A 21,103-nucleotide genomic window follows, 5' to 3' on the forward strand; every position below is an offset into this window, starting at 1 on the left:
TTTTTGCCAGCTTCTATGCCAGCCTCAAATGTCATACCCAGCTCCCTGACAGCAGTATGCAGGTCCCTGGAGCAGTTTTTAATGGGTGCAGTGCACTTCAGGCAGGCAGACCCAGGTCCATCCCCCCTCTACCTGTTACACTTGTGGTGCTAAGTGTTGAGCCCTCCAACCCCCCCCAAAAAAACCCTGGCACACACGTGTTTGTAGGGTTATCTTTTAGGAGATTGAGATGATATTAAAATAAGAGCATGAGTACCCGTTCACGAATCTGCTTGGTCTTCACACCATAGACCACAGGATTTAGTGTTGGTGGAAGGAGAAGGTACAAGTCCGATAAAATCAAGTGAATATAAGTAGGAATATTTTTACCATACCTGTGGGATAAAAAAGAGAAGAAAGCTAGACAATAGAACATTAAAAAGACACAAATATGTGATGTGCAGGTGTTGAAGGCCTTGAGGTGTGCTTCCTTGGATGGAAGGCTGAAGACAGCTCGGAAGATCATGAAATAAGACACGCTAATAAGAATAACATCTAATCCTAATACCGAGAAGGCTACAAACAAACCGAATGCACTGTTGATCCTTGTGTCTGCTTGCACAAGCTTCACTACTGCCATGTGCTCACAATAAGAGTGAGAGATAACATTGGTTTTATATAATGAGAATCGCATGATGAGGAAAGGCAAGGGGGCTACGAGAGCTGTCGCTCTGACTAAAAGCGCCATTCCAATTTTCGCTATCAACTTATTGCTCAGTATGGAGGTGTATCTCAAAGGGTTACAGATTGCAACGTAGCGATCAAAGGCCATAGCTAAGAGAATTCCTGATTCTATAGTTGTGAAGCCGTGAATAAAGAACATCTGAGCAAGGCAGGCCTCAAACGTAATTTCTCTAAAATTAAACCAAAAGATTTCCAACAGTTTTGGTACTATAGACGTGCATAAAAGTACATCATTGAGGGCCAATATGGCAAGGAATATGAACATCGGCTCGTGAAGGCTCGGGGTGGCGCTGATGATAGTCACAATAGCGGCATTTCCAAGTAGTGCAATTATGTACAAGACACAGAAAGGGATGGCAATCCAGTAGTGAAGGGCCTCCAGGCCTGGAATCCCAACGAGGATGAAGATGGAGGGGTGCATGATGGTAGAATTGAGAAACATCCTCTGCTGCTGAAGTCCTGTGTGGTATCAGTGAAAGCCTGTGGGGGAAAGACAAAAATAAGAAACACTCTTTAACCAGTGAATTCGTTGTAGAATTCCGCCAGGGTCGCTTTACTCATACTACCCCTCTCCTCAAGACCCTTCACTGGCTCCCTATCCGTTTTCGCATCCTGTTCAAACTTCTTCTACTAACCTATAAATGTACTCACTCTGCTGCTCCCCAGTATCTCTGCACACTCGTCCTTCCCTACACCCCTTCCCGTGCACTCCGCTCCATGGATAAATCCTTCTTATCTGTTCCCTTCTCCACTACTGCCAACTCCAGACTTCGTGCCTTCTGTCTCGCTGCACCCTACACCTGGAATAAACTTCCTGAGCCCCTACGTCTTGCCCCATCCTTGGCCACCTTTAAATCTAGACTGAAAGCCCACCTCTTTAACATTGCTTTTGACTCGTAACCACTTGTAACCACTTGCCTCCACCTACCCTCCTCTCTTCATTCCCGTTCACATTAATTGATTTGATTTGCTTACTTTATTTATTTTTTGTCTATTAGATTGTAAGCTCTTTGAGCAGGGACTGTCTTTCTTCTATGTTTGTGCAGCACTGCGTACGCCTTGTAGCGCTATAGAAATGCTAAATAGTAGTAGTAGTAGTATTCTCTTGTAACCAGAGCTAATAGTGTGAAGTCATAATGCCTCAGTCCACCAATAAGAGCCAACCTCATCAGTGATGTCACAATGGCTTGATTGTCCTATACTTGGCTTACTTTTATTACATAGCTCTTTGAGCAGGGACTGTCTTTCTTCTATGTTTGTGCAGCACTGCGTACGCCTTGTAGCGCTATAGAAGTGATAAATAGTAGTAGTAGTAGTAATCCTCCTTCCACCAGGTTTCTGAGATGCCTGTTATATCTCTCTCTTCATTTAGTAAATCCTTCTTATCTGTTCCCTTCTCCACTACTGCCAACTCCAGACTTCGCGCCTTCTGTCTCGCTGCACCCTACGCCTGGAATAAACTTCCTGAGCCCCTACGTCTTGCCCCATCCTTGGCCACCTTTAAATCTAGACTGAAAGCCCACCTCTTTAACATTGGTTTTGACTCGTAACCACTTGTAACCACTCGCCTCCACCTACCCTCCTCTCCTCCTTCCTGTACACATTAATTGATTTGATTTGCTTACTTTATTTTTTGTCTATTAGATTGTAAGCTCTTTGAGCAGGGACTGTCTTTCTTCTATGTTTGTGCAGCGCTGCGTACGCCTTGTAGTGCTATAGAAATGCTAAATAGTAGTAGTAGTAGTAGTAGTAAATGGCATGTGTAACCCGCTCCTCTCACCCAGAAGTGGGTTCACGCTCAGGAGGTGACCTCCTTGAGCTAATCTTGGGATTCAGGAGACTGGGTGTGAACTACTCACTTCAGGATCCCTCCGGATCACACACAGACATAGTAGCCAGGAGAATTAAGAAGAATGACTGAATTTTATTGAACAAATTGAACTCTGCAGCAGTGGTCATGGCTCATAGGAGTCAACTTTTCAAAATTATTGGGGGTGCTAAGCCCAATGGAAATGACCCCTCCCTGAACACAAACAAGGAATTTTTCTCAATATTGGGGGTGCTCAAGCACCCACAGCACCCACAGAGTCGGCTCTGTTCTCAGAACACAACTTTGATGGTAATCATTCTCGATCTTATATAGTTACAAGAGCATTTAGTCTTTCCTTATTGGGTTATGCACTCACACAAGCCCCTTTCGCCTGTCCTGCAACCAGTTGACACTCCACAATCAATTTCTCCATTGCATTACCATCACCCAGAGAGAATTGGATTCAGCATTCACTGTCCCAGCCTTTCAGGGTTTTACCAAATGTACGTGCAAGGTTATAGAATACACCTGCTCTGTGCCTAACTTAGGCACCAGTATTTATACTAAGTTTTACTTGGTGTAAATAGAGGCACCTAGACATAGCCGCCGAGAGGGGGGGCAGGGGGGACAAAATTCCCCGGGCCCGGGCCTCCAAGGGGGGCCTGGCGCCACAGTCCCACCTGCCCTCCGTCGTTGACCGTCTGCCCCCTGCATTGAAATTGCAGTCTCACCTCCATGAAAGCAGCGCTGCAGGCAGCAGAACGCCTCCCTTCGGGCCTCCTTCCCTCCCTGTGTCCTGCCCTTGTCTGATGTAACTTCCATGAGGGCGGGACACAAAGAGGGAAGGAGGGCCGAAGGGAGGCGTTCTGCTGCCTGCAGTGCTGCTTTCACGGAGGTGAGACTGCGATTTCAATGCAGGGGCAGGAGAAAAACATATCGAAAGTTTCATAAAGCACCATTTGGAAGTTTTTCTTTTCAAAATGGCCACATTTTTGAAACTTGTTTATCTATGTAATTTGTCTGCAGTGCATCCAAATCACAAGGGAGCATGTTGGGGGTGTTTTGGGGGAAGGCATAGGGAGGACTTAGGGCATTCCGAACACTTGGACATTTTACAGCCATAATGGAACAATACCAAAACGACTAGGGCTGAAACCTCAACGTTTTGGTCTAGACCTGTTAATGTAACAAATAAAGCACAAAATGTGCCTTAAATGACCACATGATCACTAGAGGGAATCAGAGGTGACCCCCTCCCTCCCCCCGTACTCCTCCAGTGGTCACTGACCCTTCCAACTCCCAAAAAATGTGAATAAAAATATGACTTACCAGCCTCCATGACAACTTCAGATGTTATAGCCAGGTCTGTTCGAGCAGCATGAGGGTCCCTGGCGTAGTCTAGTGGTCAGTGAAGGGTGCTATGGAGTGGGGCCTCAGGTTCCTATCTGTACCTGTCACACTTGTGGTGGAAACTGTGACCCCTCCCACAGTCACCAAAACTCAACTGTACCTACATATAGGCACCCCCTTCACCCATAAGAGCTATTGTAGTGGTGTACAGTGGGGGGCAGTGGGTTTTGGGTGGGTTTTAGAGGGCTCAGGAAGCAAGATAAGGGAGCAAATATGAGATGTGTACCTGGGAGCACTTTTATGAAGGACACATAAGTGGCCCCCTAGGGTGCCCTATTGCTGTCCTGGGATGTCTGGGTGACCAGTCTACTGAAAATGCTGGCCCCTCCTATATACCAACGACTTGATTTTTTATGTTTTGCACTTTTTTTTTTTTTTTTCAAAAAAGGACCAAAAAACAAAATGTCTGAAGTGCAAACCCTTGTCTGAAGCAGTATTTTCAGAAAAAAAAAGATAGACGTTTTGCTTTTTCGAAAATGGGCTTATTTCTTGTTCAGATTTTGGACATTTAGCGCAAAATGTGCAAGGTCTGACTTAGACGTCATATTGAAAATGCCCCATCCACAGGTCTTTCCTCCTATTCCTTTTGGTTTTCAGTATCATCTTTACGCTGATGACTCCCAGATCTACTTCTCCACACCAGAAATCTCAGCCGAAATCCAGGCCAAAGTATCAGCCTGCCTGTCTGACATTGCTGCCTGGATGTCTCAGCGCCATCTGAAACTAAACATGACCAAGAGTGAGCTTCTTATCTTTCCCCCTAAACCAACCTCTCCTCCTCCCCCATTCTCTATTTCTGTGGATAACACTCTCATCCTTCTTGTCTCCTCAGCTCATAACCTTGGGGTCATCTTCGACTCCTCCCTCTCCTTCTCTGCACATATTCAGCAGACTGCTAAAACCTGTCATTTCTTTCTCTATAATATCAGCAAAATTCGCCCTTTCCTTTCTGAGCACACTACCAGAACCCTTATCCACGCTCTTATCACCTCTCGCTTAGACTATTGCAACTTGCTTCTCACAGGTCTCCCACTTAGCCATCTCTCTCCTCTTCAATCTGTTCAAAATTCTGCTGCACGATTAATATTCTGCCAGTGTCGTTATGCTCATATTAGCCCTCTCCTCAAGTCACTTCACTGGCTTCCTATCCATTTCCGCATACAGTTCAAACTCCTCTTATTGACCTATAAGTGCATTCACTCTGCAGCTCCTCAGTACCTCTCCACTCTCATCTCTCCCTACATTCCTCCCCAGGAACTCTGTTCACTGGGTAAATGTCTCTTATCTGCACCCTTCTCCTCCACTGCTAACTCCAGACTCCATTCCTTTTATCTTGCTGCACCATATGTCTGGAATAGACTTCCTGAGCCGGTACGTCAAGCTCCATCTCTGGCCGTCTTCAAATCTAAGCTAAAAGCCCACCTTTTTGATGCTGCTTTTAACTCCTAACCCTTATTCACTTTGTTCAGAACCCTTATTTTATCATCCTCACCTTAATATTCCCTTATCTCTTGTTTGTCCTGTTTGTCTGTCCTAATTAGATTGTAAGCTCTGTCGAGCAGGGACTGTCTCTTCATGTTCAAGTGTACAGCGCTGCGTACCTCTAGTAGCGCTATAGAAATGATAAGTAGTAGTTGTAGTAAATGATTAGTAATCACTCTCTATACTAACTTCATCCAAATTACATCTTGTTGAAGTTGTGGTCTCCAGAACATTCCAAATGAGGTCTCCCAATAAGAAACTTATACCAAGGCACTTTTTCCTGCTGGCCATTCCTCTCTCCATACACCCATGCATCCTTCTGGTTTCTACCATCATCTTATCTTTCTGTGTGTCTGCCTCATGGTCATCACATGTCATCACCACCTAACCAGGCTCTGTATCATACACAGAACAACTTCAGTCTCTCTTCTGCACAACTCCCTTGGGTCTTCACAGCTCAAATTCATGGCCCTGCAAGTTCTAGCATTAAACCTTGGCTGCCAAACTCTAGACCATGTCTCAGACTTCGCTAGATCCCTGCTCATGTAGACCTTAGAATTATCCATAAGTGTCAGGCTTCCTGTGAAACCACTGGGTTAGTGAACCCTTGGACCCCTGCCGAGGAGTGGCAGCGGCAGGAGAATCACCCAAAGCACAAGACAAGGCAGACCTCTGACAGAAAACTGCTGGACTTCACCTGCACTTGACCGCCCTTCCCCAGGAGTTGAGCCCCTGGGTGCAGGCGGCTGGCAGGACTTACCAGACATGGCAGGAACAGGATTCCAACAAGGAGACAAGCCGGGTCCTGGGCAGGCAACAGACAGTAACATAAACCAAGAGATAAGCTGGGTCTTGGGCAGGCAGCAGACAGTAGAGTAAACCAGGAGATAAGCTGGGTCTTGGGCAGGCAGCAGACAGTAGAATAAACCAGGAGATAAGCAGGGTCAAAGCTGAAACCGGAAAATAGCACAGACGCACTGCAACAACTCTCGCCGAGGAAAGCTCCTCTGAGGACCTCTGTTGCAAGGCAAACTAGAAAGCATCCAGGTGGTTAATGAAGGCAAAGTACAAGGGAGGTCACCAGGTACGGGTACTGCTTAGTTCCAAAAACTCCCAAGACAGTCCAGAGGGCTGGAAGATCCGGACCTGACCGGAGTACCTTCTGGAACATGAGAAACAGCCAGCAGTCAATCCATAGCAGCCACCAGGTCTAGCCACCAGGTGGCGAGATGAATGAGAGCATGAAACATGGGCCAAATCGTAACAATAAGATGATCCTTTCTCGATAGTCCTTCTGCACATTACTTAACATTTTTCAAATAGAAATAGACTAAGGACTTATCCCTGCATCACATCACTGGCAGCACCTTTTTTTCTCAGAGTGAATTCTTTTGTATCTCAATCTACTAGGTTCTAACCCAGTTAGGATCCAGTCTAAGGATGCTTAGGGGTCCTTTTAGAAAGGCGCGTTGAAAAAGGGCACCTACAAAATATAACTTTTTTTTTTGACGAAAATGGACATGCGGCAAAATCAAAATTGCCGCGCGTCCATTTTGGGTCTGAGACCTTACCGCATTAATAGCCAAAGGCAAGGCAAGTTAGGTTTGGATAACAGAGAGGAATTATCGCTACTGTATGTTAACATCATGGCCAATAACACAGAACGCAGTTAGCTATACCTCTGCATTAAATGTAAGGCACAGTCCCTGCGTGTCCATAACATGAATTTCCATATTATCAGTTTAATGGGGTAATTAAAGCACACTAACGGTTAATAGAAACATAGAAACATGATGGCGATAAAGGCCATATGACCCATCCAGTCTGCCCATCCTCTGTAACTTGTAACTCTTGTTTTTCCTAAGCGATCCCACATGCTTATCCCATGCCTTTTAAAATTCTGGAACAGTCCTCGATTCCACAACCTCCACCGGGAGGCCATTCCATGCCTCCACCCAGTGGCGTACCAAGGGGGGGGATGGTAGGGGCGGTCCGCCCCAGGTGCGTGCCGCTGGGGGGGGGGTGCTGTGCACCTGTTGGTCCGAGTCTGCTCGTTCCCTCCCTGCTGCTCCCTCTGCGCGGAACAGGTTACTTCCTGTTCCGGGGCAGAGGGAGCAGCAGGGAGGGAATGAGCAGACTCGGAGCTAACAGGCGCGTGGCACCCCCCCCCCCCCAGCAGGTACAAATGCACCCGGGGGGGGTGTAGTTTCGCCGGGGGGGGGGGGGGGCGCATCGGCGATCCGCCCCGGGTGTCAGCCAGGCTAGGAACGCCACTGCCTCCACCAACTTTTCTGTGAAATAGTACTTCCTTAGCTACTAATATGGCACTGCAACAACTTCAAGCAAAAGACAGAAGAACAGGTCTCCACAAATTACACAAAGTTGACCAACACAGTGGAGAAGACAACGCTCAAATGGTTGATGCTTAACTGTTCTTCATTACAATTAGATATGACTCAACATGGGCCATGTTTCGGCTAAACTGCCTGCATCAGGAGTCTGAAAATACAAAACGAGATCAGTCCATGCAATGGCTTATACATCCAGCCCAACTGCGAATGTGTCAATCTGTCAATCAGAACTGCAAAAAAATCAAAGCAAATCTCCAGCAGCATGAAAAGCCATGTTACACCTCTTAGTAAACAGGCGTCATGATACTTTAAAAGATAGAAATAATGGACCTGATATTCAGGCCAATGGAAGTCATCAGTTTGTAAAGCACTGACCACTGTACCTAGAGTTTCACCAGGATATTCAATGTTGAGCCTAATCTCAGGTTCTTACCTAGACTCCAGAAACTGTCTGGGCACAGCTGATATTTAGCACTGGCCCACATAACTGTCTAGGAAAGCTAGAATGTCCGCAGTGCCCCGATAACTTCCAGGTCTGCCCTGTCTCTGCCCCGGAAAGTGCCGTGGTGGTCTCCCCAAACTTTCAGTGGCTCTATCTGGTTAGGTGGTGCTGGAAATCCAGGGAGACAAAAAAAGAACAAGGAGCTAGTCAATTAAAGGTAAAGAACTCTAAAGCTCTACTGAATAATATGGAAAGGATCTTTCATGAACGACAGTCTGTGCATATCAGATTTGTGTAGGATTAGCTTACTCCCATCAATGAGCAAAAATTGGGTGTTGCATTTGTGACAAAAGGTCTGCCCTGAAGCCTTCAGATGATGAGCTCCACCACTCTACTGCATTCTGAATCTGCCTTTGTAGACTAGGATTATAGCCAGAAGGAAAAAGCAGAGCGTGGGTCAGTTTGGAGTGGATTAGGGGTTCTTTCTCTACTTTACGATATACATACTTTAGACTGAACTTAAGTGCATTTGAGAGTTTTAAACTGGCTGTAAAGGCATTACAATAAAAAATGTTAAGGGTCTTGGAGCAAAGTAAGGCTCTGGACAAATACTTAACGGAATTCAAACATGCGTGGGATATGCATAAAGGAATCCTGTGCAGTAGGAATGGATCCTCAGAAGCTTAGCCGAAATTGGGTGGCGGAGCAGGTGGGGGAAGAGAGGCTGGTGGTTGGGAGGCGAGGATAGTGGAGGGCAGACTTATACGGTCTGTGCCAGAGCCGGTGATGGGAGGCGGGACTGGTGGTTGGGAGGCGGGAAATACTGCTGGGCAGACTTGTACGGTCTCTGCCCTGAAAAAGGCAGGTACAAATCAAGGTAAGGTATACACATATGAGTTTGTCTTGTTGGGCAGACTGGATGGACCGTGCAGGTCTTTTTCTGCCATCATTTACTATGTTACTTATCATTAAAACTATTTGATAGCATCATTCAACCAGTTCTTTTATGAGAGTGAGCTCTAGTGTCTGATATTAAGCCCCACCTCTCTACGATTCTCTTTCTCTCTACGATTCACTAATGTGTCTGTACACACGAACCTTATTCTACCACAGCATTACTGTATTTGTTCATACTGGAATTGGCGAACGTCTTTACGGTACTATCCAGCTTATAATTGAAAAAGAAAAATGCCTATATTGCGACCCAAATCGGGAGATAGACGTTTATCTCACAAAAACGAATAAAGCGGTATAAGCGAAAGCCGAATTTGGACGTTTTCAACTGCACTCCATCGCGGATGCGGACAAAGTTGATGGGGGCGTGTCAAAGGCGTGGTGAAGGCGGAACTGGGGCGTGGTTATCGGCCGATCAGAGATAGGCGCCTTTCGCCAATAATGGAAAAAAAATATGTGTTTTTAGCGAGAATTTAGGGCACTTTTCCTGGACCCTGTTTTTCCACGAATAGGGCCCCAAAAAGTGCCCTAAATGACCAGATGACCACTGGAGGGAGTCGGGGATGACCTCCCCTGACTCCCCCAGTGGTCACAAACCCCCTCCCACCACAAACATATGCCATTTCACAACTTTTTATTTTCACCCTCAAATGTCATACCCACCTCCCTGGCAGCAGTATGCAGGTCCCTGGAGCAGTTGTTAGGGGGTGCAGTGGACTTCAGGCAGGTGGACCCAGGCCCATCCCCCTCCCTACCTGTTACAATTGTGCTGCTTAATGCTTAGTCGTCCAACCCCCCCAAACCCACTGTACCCACATGTAGGTGCCCCCCTTCACCCCTTAGGGCTATAGTAATGGTGTAGACTTGTGGGCAGTGGGTTTTGAGGGGGATTTGGGGGGCTCAACACACAAGGGAAGGGTGCTATGCACCTGGGAGCTCTTTTACCTTTTTTTTTTGTTTTTGTAAAAGTGCCCCCTAGGGTGCCCGGTTGGTGTCCTGGCATGTGAGGGGGACCAGTGCACTACGACTCCTGGCCCCTCCCACGAACAAATGCCTTGGATTTATTCGTTTTTGAGCTGGGCGCTTTCATTTTCCATTATCACTGAAAAACAAAAACGCCCAGCTCACAAATTGTCGAATAAAACATGGACGTCTATTTTTTTTCGAAAATACGGTTCGGTCCGCCCCTTCACGAACCCGTTCTCGGAGATAAACGCCCATGGAGATAGACGTTTCCGTTCGATTATGCCCCTTTATGTTACTTATCATTAAAACTATTTGATAGCATCATTCAACCAGTTCTTTTATGGGAGTGAGCTCTAGTGTCTGATATTAAGCCCCACCTCTCTACGATTCTCTTCCTCTCTACGATTCACTAATGTGTCTGTACACACGAACCTTATTCTACCACAGCATTACTGTATTTGTTCATACTGGAATTGGCGAACGTCTTTATGGTACTATGTAAGCCACATTGAGCCTGCAAATAGGTGGGAAAATGTGGGATACAAATACAATAAATAAATAAATAAATAAATGTCCTGCTGAAGATCGGCCTCAATCATGTAAACGTGAATTTTAAAAGAAATAGGCAACCGGTGAAGATGCTTTAAAGCAGGGGCGTAGCCAGCCTTCCGTGGGAAAGGGGTCCAGAGCCCGGGGGGAGGGGGCACATTTTAGCCCTCCCCCCCGGCGCCGCCCCCCCACCGCCGACATTGCCGCCCCCCCCTCCCGCCGCGAACCCGCCGCCGCTGCAGCCTACCTTTACTTTTGCTGGCGGGGGATCCCACTCCCCGCCAGCCGACGTCTTCTTCTTAGTCGCTTCCTGTTCTTCAATTTGTTTGCTGACGTCCTGCACGTTGTACGTACAGGACGTCAGACTCAGAGAACAGAACTGTTCTCTGAGTCTGACGTCCTGCACGTACAATTACGTGCAGGACGTCAGCAAACAAATTGAAGAGCAGGAAGGACTGAGAAGACGTCGGCTGGCGGGGAGTGGGATCCCCCGCCAGCAAAAGTAAAGGTAGGCGGCGGCGGGGGCGGGTTCGCCGGGAGGGGGGTCCTGGGGTGAATCTGCGGGGGCCCCGGCCCCCTCAGGCCCCACGTAGCTACGCCACTGCTTTAAAGTTGGGCAAATGTGGCCAGTAAAATTGCATCCGGGTTCCAGCAGTTAGAATGGTTTGGGGGCTCTGGCTCTTCTCTAAATTCAGGGCTCGCTGAAAAATGACCTGTGGTAGTGTAGACGCGTGTTTTGGACGCGCACAGAATCATTCTCAGCGCACCTGTAAAAAAAGTGCCTTTTTAAAAGTTTTGCTGCAAATGGATGTGCGGCAAAACGAAAATTGCTGCTCGTCCATTTTGGGTCTGAGACTTTACCGACAGCCATTGACCTAGCGATAAGGTCTCACACGGTAACCGGGCAGTAATGCCGATTACCGCCCAATTACCGCCCGTGCGCCAGAAAATAAAAACATTTTCCAGCACGCATATCAGACACGCGTCAAAAATGAAATTACCACAAGGGCCACGCGGTAGCCGAGAGGTAACCCAAATTTGATATGCGTTGGGCCCCTCACACTCTATATATATGAGCAATGTAAGATAACAGATGTGAATGTATTTTCTCATACAAACATATATATTTATATATACACACACGCAAACGCACACAAACTCATAAACACACACAAACGAGCACATAAACACACACACAGAAACATATGAATCCAGACACATTTGCAACTATCAGGTCTCCATATTCTGAGTTTGCATAAGTCACATCCCATCACCATGGAGAGTTTTTTCAAAATTTGACAGCAATTTAAATTCAAAGCAAAAATCATGATTCATGCTCAAAGTAACCTTAAATAATGCATCCACAATCAAGTCAGATTACCAAAACTCCTTTGACCACAGCCAGAGATCCCTGACACAAGGCTTCCAGTAATTCCGGGGACGTTCGCACAGGGCTTATATCCTTATTGTTGCAAGCTTTGATATTCAGCTGGGAATCTCAGCAGGTCCCAGCCTCTTTCACTAGGTAATGCTTGTACATTTCTATTTTCAGTAATGTAACAACACACACACTAAGGAGATTTAAGAGGTTGATTTTCAAAAGATCCATGAGGATAGCTTTAGGAATTAGTTGAATAAATCTGAGGTTCAATTTACCCTTCCCCACCCCACTGAGTGAGTAGAATTCTCAGAGGTAGAAGGGGGAATGAGGGAGAGTGCTTGATTTGGGCTAGTGATAGTGTACAAGCCTCAGGCAGAAAAGGAGGAGAGCAAGTCTTTGCATTAGGTTAGGGAAGAGGGTGAGAACCCTGGGGTTGGGATACTGAGAGCGGAATAAATTGCTGAGATGGGAAAAGGACAAGGACAGGAGAGAAAGAAAGGAAGAAGGCATGGGAGAGTGATGGCTTGTGAGAAAAATACCAGGGTCAGGGATGAGAAAGGAGGGAGAAGTCTGAGATCAGAGAGGAAGGGAGATGAGAGAGAGAGAGAGATTCTCCTACCACATCCAACTTTATACAAGGTAGATTAGGCTTTCTCCCCAGTTGTGGCAATTGGGGAACAAAGCCAGTCATCTTTTGAAGAGAATGTGGTAAAGGCGTATAGCTTAGCGGGGTTTAAAAAAGGTCTGGACAACTTCCTAAAGGAAAAGTCCATAGACCATTATTAAATTGACTTGGGGAAAATCCACTTCTTATTTCTGGGATAAGCAGCATAAAATGTATTGAACTTTTTCAGGATCTTGCCAGGTATTTGTGACCTGGATTGGCCACTGTTGGAAACAGGATGCTGGGCTTGATGGACCTTTGGTCTGTTCCAGTGTGGCAATAATTGTGTACTTACAGTGGTGGAAATAAGTATTTGATCCCTTGCTGATTTTGTAAGTTTGCCCACTGACAAAGACATGAGCAGCCCATAATTGAAGGGTAGGTTATTGGTAACAGTGAGAGATAGCACATCACAAATTAAATCCGGAAAATCACATTGTGGAAAGTATATGAATTTATTTGCATTCTGCAGAGGGAAATAAGTATTTGATCCCCCACCAACCAGTAAGAGATCTGGCCCCTACAGACCAGGTAGATGCTCCAAATCAACTCGTTACCTGCATGACAGACAGCTGTCGGCAATGGTCACCTGTATGAAAGACACCTGTCCACAGACTCAGTGAATCAGTCAGACTCTAACCTCTACAAAATGGCCAAGAGCAAGGAGCTGTCTAAGGATGTCAGGGACAAGATCATACACCTGCACAAGGCTGGAATGGGCTACAAAACCATCAGTAAGACGCTGGGCGAGAAGGAGACAACTGTTGGTGCCATAGTAAGAAAATGGAAGAAGTACAAAATGACTGTCAATCGACAAAGATCTGGGGCTCCACGCAAAATCTCACCTCGTGGGGTATCCTTGATCATGAGGAAGGTTAGAAATCAGCCTACAACTACAAGGGGGGAACTTGTCAATGATCTCAAGGCAGCTGGGACCACTGTCACCACGAAAACCATTGGTAACACATTACGACATAACGGATTGCAATCCTGCAGTGCCCGCAAGGTCCCCCTGCTCCGGAAGGCACATGTGACGGCCCGTCTGAAGTTTGCCAGTGAACACCTGGATGATGCCGAGAGTGATTGGGAGAAGGTGCTGTGGTCAGATGAGACAAAAATTGAGCTCTTTGGCATGAACTCAACTCGCCGTGTTTGGAGGAAGAGAAATGCTGCCTATGACCCAAAGAACACCGTCCCCACTGTCAAGCATGGAGGTGGAAATGTTATGTTTTGGGGGTGTTTCTCTGCTAAGGGCACAGGACTACTTCACCGCATCAATGGGAGAATGGATGGGGCCATGTACCGTACAATTCTGAGTGACAACCTCCTTCCCTCCGCCAGGGCCTTAAAAATGGGTCGTGGCTGGGTCTTCCAGCACGACAATGACCCAAAACATACAGCCAAGGCAACAAAGGAGTGGCTCAGGAAGAAGCACATTAGGGTCATGGAGTGGCCTAGCCAGTCACCAGACCTTAATCCCATTGAAAACTTATGGAGGGAGCTGAAGCTGCGAGTTGCCAAGCGACAGCCCAGAACTCTTAATGATTTAGAGATGATCTGCAAAGAGGAGTGGACCAAAATTCCTCCTGACATGTGTGCAAACCTCATCATCAACTACAGAAGACGTCTGACCGCTGTGCTTGCCAACAAGGGTTTTGCCACCAAGTATTAGGTCTTGTTTGCCAGAGGGATTAAATACTTATTTCCCTCTGCAGAATGCAAATAAATTCATATACTTTCCACAATGTGATTTTCCGGATTTAATTTGTGATGTGCTATCTCTCACTGTTACCAATAACCTACCCTTCAATTATGGGCTGCTCATGTCTTTGTCAGTGGGCAAACTTACAAAATCAGCAAGGGATCAAATACTTATTTCCACCACTGTATGTACTTTGTACTTTTGGAATGAGTAAAAAACTGATTTACTTCTACTCATTCTACACCACTCAGGATTTTGTAGACCTCAATCATATCTCCCCTCATCCGTCTTTTTTTCCAAGCTGAAGAGCCCTAACCTCTTTAGCCTTTCCTCATATGAGAGGAGCTCCACCCCCTTTATCATTTTGGTCACTCCTCTTTGAACCTTTTGAAATTCCGCTATATATTTTTTTAGAGATACGGTGTCCAGAACTGAACGCAATGCTCAAGGTGCTGGAGCGATACAGAGGCAATATAGTATTTTCGGTCTTATTTACCATCCTTTTCCTAATAATTCCTAGCATCTAAATGAAATCACCAACGAGATCAACCAAAGCCTCCAAATAATGCACACGTGGGCAGATGCATTCCAACTAAAACTGAACGCAGAAAAAACACAATGTCTTTTACTCACCTCACAACATAACACAAAAAACTTCACCACCATAATCACACCATACTGTTCCCTTCCTATCTCACAAAACTTGAAAATTCTTGGAGTCATCATTGATCGAAACCTCACTCTTGATACCCATGTGAAAAACACGACGAGAAAAATGTTCTACACCATGTGGAAACTTAAAAGAATAAAATCTTTCTTCCCGAGATACATCTTCCGTACCCTGGTACAGTCAATGGTAATAAGTCATCTGGACTACTGCAATGCATTGTACGCCGGGTGCAAAGAACAGACAATCAAAAAACTTCAAACTGCCCAGAATACGGCTGCCAGACTCATATTTGGAAAAACTAGATATGAAAGCGCAAAACCCCTAAGAGAAAAACTTCACTGGCTCCCACTTAAGGAACGCATTGCGTTCAAGATCTGCACGATTGTACACAAAATCATTCACGCAGACACCCCAATCTACATGCTAAACCTCGTGGACCTACCTCCCAGAAACGTCACAAGATCATCCCGCAAATTTCTCAACCTGCACTACCCCAGCTGCAAAGGACTTAAATACAAGCTGATGCATGCCACTACCTTCTCTTACATGAGCACGCAGTTATGGAATGCATTACCTACAGACTTGAAAGCAATCAACGAAACAACTATCTTTTCGAAAATCTCTGAAAATATTCTTCTTCAACAAGGCCTACAATGAGAACCTATAGCCTCACAAATTCACCTCACCAACCCACTCAATCATGAACGCCCAACTCTATAACTACCCTAATCACTCTCTTCCTTCTTTTCTCTTCCCTTCCTTGATCGCTGCACATTACTAACTGTATCTGATATCCTGAAATGACAATGTTAACAAATCTGTGTAAGCCACATTGAGCCTGCAAATAGGTGGGGGAATGTGGGATATAAATAAATAAAAATAAAATCCTGTCTGCTTTTTTTGGCTTTATTTATTTATCTATTTTGCTTTCTTGTGACATTTCTTCTCTTTCTTTTTATAAATACACCAAAATTCCCAGTGTATGATTTTTGGACATTTTCAAAACATATCAAAGGCAATAGTAATTCCAAATTGTTTACTTATCTTAGATCTGTTGGCTCTGGGGTAATTTTAAATCTGACATGAAATCATGTTTCGCCATCCAGCTGTATCAAGGATCAGTGGTGTCCTGGATCCGGCTCGCACCGGCTCATGCGAGTCGGTTGTTGATTTATGTCCAGTTTTGTGAGCCGGCTGTTGCTCTAATCATCTGGAGCAGGAGCAATCCTCATACACTCCTGCCTATGCAGTTTACACTCTCCTCCATACTGAAAGTGACTGCCATAAGTTTCAGCGGCAGTCTTGCGAGATTGCCGCAGCAACTCGCAGCAGTCTCATGAGATTGCTGCAGGACCTCATGGCAGATCTTTTCAATAGTATGGACTATGGATAGGGTTACCATATGTCCGGGCGTCCGGACGAGTTTTGCCAGTCCGCCCGTTTGTCCGGATTTCTCGACAAACGGGCGGGTGGGTGGCGGGCCTATCCTAGCCTCCCCTTCCCTTACTTACTATCTACTGCCCTGGTGATCTAGTGACCTCTTCAGAGCAGGAAAGAGTCCCCACTTTTCTGCCCGGAGCGCTGCCCTTGCCCTGCATTCTGTTGCAGTGATGGTCTCGGGATTCAAAATGGCCACCGAGAGTTGAAGCGGCCTTGCGAGACATCAACTCTCAGCGGCCATTTTGAATTTTTCGGTGCATCTTAGTAAAAAGACCCCTAACAGTGTACCTGAGGCAATGGAGGGTTAAGTGACTTACCCAAGGTCACAAGGAGGGGCATTTTCGACCGGGGACGCCCAACTCTAAGGGCGCCCATCTCCGAGGACGGCGCCGTGAAGGGACGGGGCCAACTCTATTATCGAACGAGATAGGCATCCATCTTTCATTTCGATAATACAGTTGGGGGCGCCCAAATCTCAACATTTAGGTCAACATTAGAGATGGCCAGCATTGTTTTCCGGCGATAATGGAAACTAATGCCGGCGATCTCAAACCCGGCCAAATCCAAGCCATTTGGTCATGGGAGGAGCCAGCATTTGTAGTGCTCTGGTCCCCCTGACATGCCAGGACACCAACCGGGCACCCTAGGGGGCACTACAGTGGACTTCAAAAATTGGTCCCAGGTGCATAGCTCCCTTACCTTGGGTGCTGAGCCCCCCAACCCCCCCTAAAAAAAAATCCACTCCCCACAACTATACACCATTACCATAGCCCTAAGGGGTGAAGGGGGGCACCTACATGTGGGTACAGTGGGTTTCGGGTGGGTTTTGAACGGCTCCCATTTTTCACCACAAGTGTAACAGGTAGGGGGGGATGGGCCTGGGTCCACCTGCCTGAAGTCCACTGCACCCACTAAAACTACTCCAGGGACCTGCTGCGATGGACCTGAGTATGACATTTGAGTTGTTTTTTTTTAGGGTGGGAGAGGGTTAGTGACCACTGGGGGGAGTCAGGGGAGGTGATCCCCGATTCCTTCCAGTGGTCATCTGATGTTGCTCCTGTGTTCAATCATTCAGGTTTTAATTTTACGAATGGTTTTACCTACATAGATTAAATTACAAGGGCAGATGATCAGATATACAACTCCTTCTGTATTTATCCCTGATGCAGCCTCAGGGCGAAACATGGCCATTCTGGGTGTTTTTTAAGCAATGAATATATTAATTCAGTACCTTGCTTTAAATAAAATTCACTTCTGTTTGCAATTTTGGTTTTTACTGTGTTTGTTTTTATAGTCCAGAGGGTGGCTACTAAAATGGCCACTGGTCTTCATCATAAAGCATATGGGGACAGACTTAAAGACCGAAATGTGTATACTTTTGAAGAAAGGTTGGTGAGGGGAGATACAGATATAATACAGGCAATTAAATTCATTAATATACTGCTTAGAACTAAGTATTTTACAGTTTCATTTTACAAGTATTGGGACTGTCCCTACTGATCTCACAATCTAAGTAGTACATTGTACTACTGTTTTACCTGGGGCAACGGAAGGTCACATGGAGCTACAGCGGTAATGGAACCCAGTTCCCCAAGATCTAAACCCACTGTTGACCATCAGGCAGCAAAGGGAATCAAACCCAGCTCCCCAGGTCCGCAACCCACTGCACTAACCAATTAGCCTCTCCTCCACTGCCTCTGTGGTATAAACAGTGGCATAGCTACGTGGGGCCAGGGGGCCTGGGCCCCCGTAGATTTGGCCCTCAACCCCCCCCTGCCGACGACCCTCTTGACCCCCCTCCTACCGTCGCCTGCCTTTACTCACGGGGGACCCCAACCCCCGCCAGCCGAGGTCCTCTTCTTCCCGCCAAAGGTAGGTTGTCAGAAACAGAAGGAAGCCTTGTGCGGGAAGAAAAGGACCTCGGCTGGCGGGGGTTGGGATCCCCTGCCAGCAAAGGTAGGCGACGGTGGGTTGGCGGTGGGAGGGGGGTCGAGAGGGTCGTCGGCGGGGGGGGGGGGGCAAATTTGGTGGTGGCGGGGTCGGCAATGGCCGGGGGGGTGGGTGGCAGCAATGGCAGGGGGGTCGGCGGCACCGGGGGGGTGGCTAAAATGTGCCCCTTCACCTTGGGCTCTGGACCCCCCTTCTGCCGAAGTCTGGCTACGCCCCTGGGTATAAATGCAAAGGAGGTTGGCCTCTTTAGTTGAAAGTAAACTCTGGAAAAAGCGCTCATAAAATAAGAGTGAAAGGGGGTAGAATCAGCAGTAATCTATTTCTTTTGGAGAAAGGGTGGTGGATGCTTTGAACAGCCCCCCAGTGAAGGTGACGGAGAGGACAGTATCTGAATTCAAGAAACAATAGGCTAGAAAGAGCAAGGGACAATACACTTTACTAGTTAAAGTAGATGAACCTGCTGAATAGGCTTTATGGTCTTTATCTGACATCATTTTCTATTTTTCTATGCTTTCATTTTTCATTATACACAGAAGAAGCAAATCTTTGCAAAAATATACAGTATCTAGCAGAAGAACGACGATAACTCAAAAATCAGTGGACAACACTCCAGACGATTAAAACTGTCTATTAAAAGATGAATGAGACTCGATACAGCTGTGTTTCGGCCTACTAGGCCTGCATCAGGAGTCTCTTATACTAAATACAATCATCCACTTGAAATATTTGTTGTCGTAGTTTCAAACTACGAGCTTAGTCTCAAAGTTATTACTGCTTTGCAAAGTCTTTGTTATATTTCGGCACACGGAGTTCATGACTTGTTGCTTTTACTCATTAACGATGATGACGACGACAAATATTTCAAGAGGATGATTTTATTTAGTACAAGAGACTCCTGATGCAGGCCTAGTTGGCCGAAACACAGCTGTGTCGATTCTCGTTCATCTTTTAATAAACAGTTTCATTTTTCATTAAGTATGACGAGATGAGAATATGAGCATGAGTACACGCTCTCGAATCTGCTTGGTCTTCACGCCATATACCACGGGATTTAGTGTGGGTGGGAGAAGCAGGTATAGATCTGATAAGATCATATGAATATAAGAAGGAATATGTTTCCCATATCGATGACATAAAAAAGAAAAGAAGGCTAGGCTGTAGAACATTAAAAAGACACAAATGTGTGATGTGCAGGTGTTGAAGGCCTTGAGATGTGCTTCCTTGGATGGTAGATTGAAGACAGCTCTAAAAATCAGAACATAAGACAGGCTAATAAGAATAACATCTAATCCCAATATTGAGAAAGCAACAAATAATCCGTATGCACTATTGATTCTCGTGTCTCCTTGTGCAAGCTTCACTACTGCCATGTGCTCACAGTAGGAATGGGAGATAACATTGCTATTATACTGTGAGAATCGCTTAATAAGAAAGAGCAAGGGGGATATAAGAATTATGGCTCTGACTAGAAGGATAATTCCAATTTTTGACATCAAATTATTGGTCAGTATGGAAGTATATCTCAGGGGATTGCAGATCGCAACATAACGATCAAAAGCCATGGCCAAGAGAATCCCTGATTCTATACCCGTGAAGGCATGAATAAAGAACATCTGAGCAAGGCATGAATCAAATGTAATATCCTTGACCTTAAACCAAAAGATAGCCAACATCTTTGGTACTATCGAAGTGCATAAAAGTATGTCATTGAGGGCAAGCATGGAGAGGAAGATGAACATTGGCTCATAGAGACTCGAGGTGGTGGTAATAACAGTCACGATAGAACCGTTTCCAAGGACTGCAATTATGTACAAGACACAGAAAGGGATGGCGATCCAGTAGTGAAGAGCTTCCAGACCTGGGATCCCAACGAGGATGAAGATGGATGGATACATGTTGGTAGAATTCAGAGATGACATCACCTGCTACTAAGGCCTTGTGTAACATCAGGAAGAAATTTTGCCTCTGTAACAAAAGAAAAAACATTTCTTAATGAATTTACTTTACTATATAATGATAAACTTCATTGGGATGGATTTAATCATCAAAGTTCTATAATAGTGAGCCTACTAAATGCTCTGATTATGGTGCCTCCTTCAAGCCTATTCTGTAAAGAAAAGTAGGCTTCTACTTCTCTGTATAGAATATAAGTACATAAGTAATGCCACACTGGGAAAAGACCAAGAGTCCATTAAGCCCAGCATCCTGTCCACGACAGCGGCCAATCCAGGCCAAGGGCACCTGGCAAGCTTCCCAAACGTACAAACATTCTATACATGTTATTCCTGGAATTTTGGAGTTTTCCAAGTCCGTTTAGTAGCGGTTTATGGACTTGTCCTTTAGGAAACCGTCCAACCCCTTTTTAAACTCTGCTAAGCTAACCGCCTTCACCACTTTCTCCGGCAACGAATTCCAGAGTTTAATTACACGTTGGGTGAAGAAAAATTTTCTCCGATTTGTTTTAAATTTACTACACTGTAGTTTCATCGCATGCCCCCTAGTCCTAGTATTTTTGGAAAGCGTGAACAGACGCTTCACATCCACCTGTTCCACTCCACTCATTATTTTATATACCTCTATCATGTCTCCCCTCAGCCGTCTCTTCTCCA

General features: G+C 45.9%; 2 protein-coding genes across 2 annotated transcripts; both read right to left on the minus strand.

The window, feature by feature from the left end:
* Nucleotides 1-235: 235 nt before the first annotated feature.
* On the minus strand, nt 236-1,165 carry LOC115468324 (olfactory receptor 52A5-like). Its single transcript, XM_030199962.1, has one exon. The coding sequence runs from the start codon at nt 1,163-1,165 to the stop codon at nt 236-238; it is 930 nt and encodes a 309-aa protein (XP_030055822.1).
* An 18,300-nt stretch (nt 1,166-19,465) lies between these two features.
* On the minus strand, nt 19,466-20,413 carry LOC115468325 (olfactory receptor 52A5-like). Its single transcript, XM_030199963.1, has one exon. The coding sequence runs from the start codon at nt 20,411-20,413 to the stop codon at nt 19,466-19,468; it is 948 nt and encodes a 315-aa protein (XP_030055823.1).
* Between the last annotated feature and the right edge of the window lie 690 nt (nt 20,414-21,103).

Source organism: Microcaecilia unicolor, chromosome 4 (assembly GCF_901765095.1).
Source record: "Microcaecilia unicolor chromosome 4, aMicUni1.1, whole genome shotgun sequence".
Taxonomy (NCBI): Eukaryota; Metazoa; Chordata; class Amphibia; order Gymnophiona; family Siphonopidae; genus Microcaecilia; species Microcaecilia unicolor.

Bases quoted from the DNA above. Each gene is read 5' to 3' on its own strand.
- LOC115468324 (XM_030199962.1), bottom strand. From the start codon at position 1,165: ATGTTTCTCAATTCTACCATCATGCACCCCTCCATCTTCATCCTCGTT.
- LOC115468325 (XM_030199963.1), bottom strand. From the start codon at position 20,413: ATGTCATCTCTGAATTCTACCAACATGTATCCATCCATCTTCATCCTC.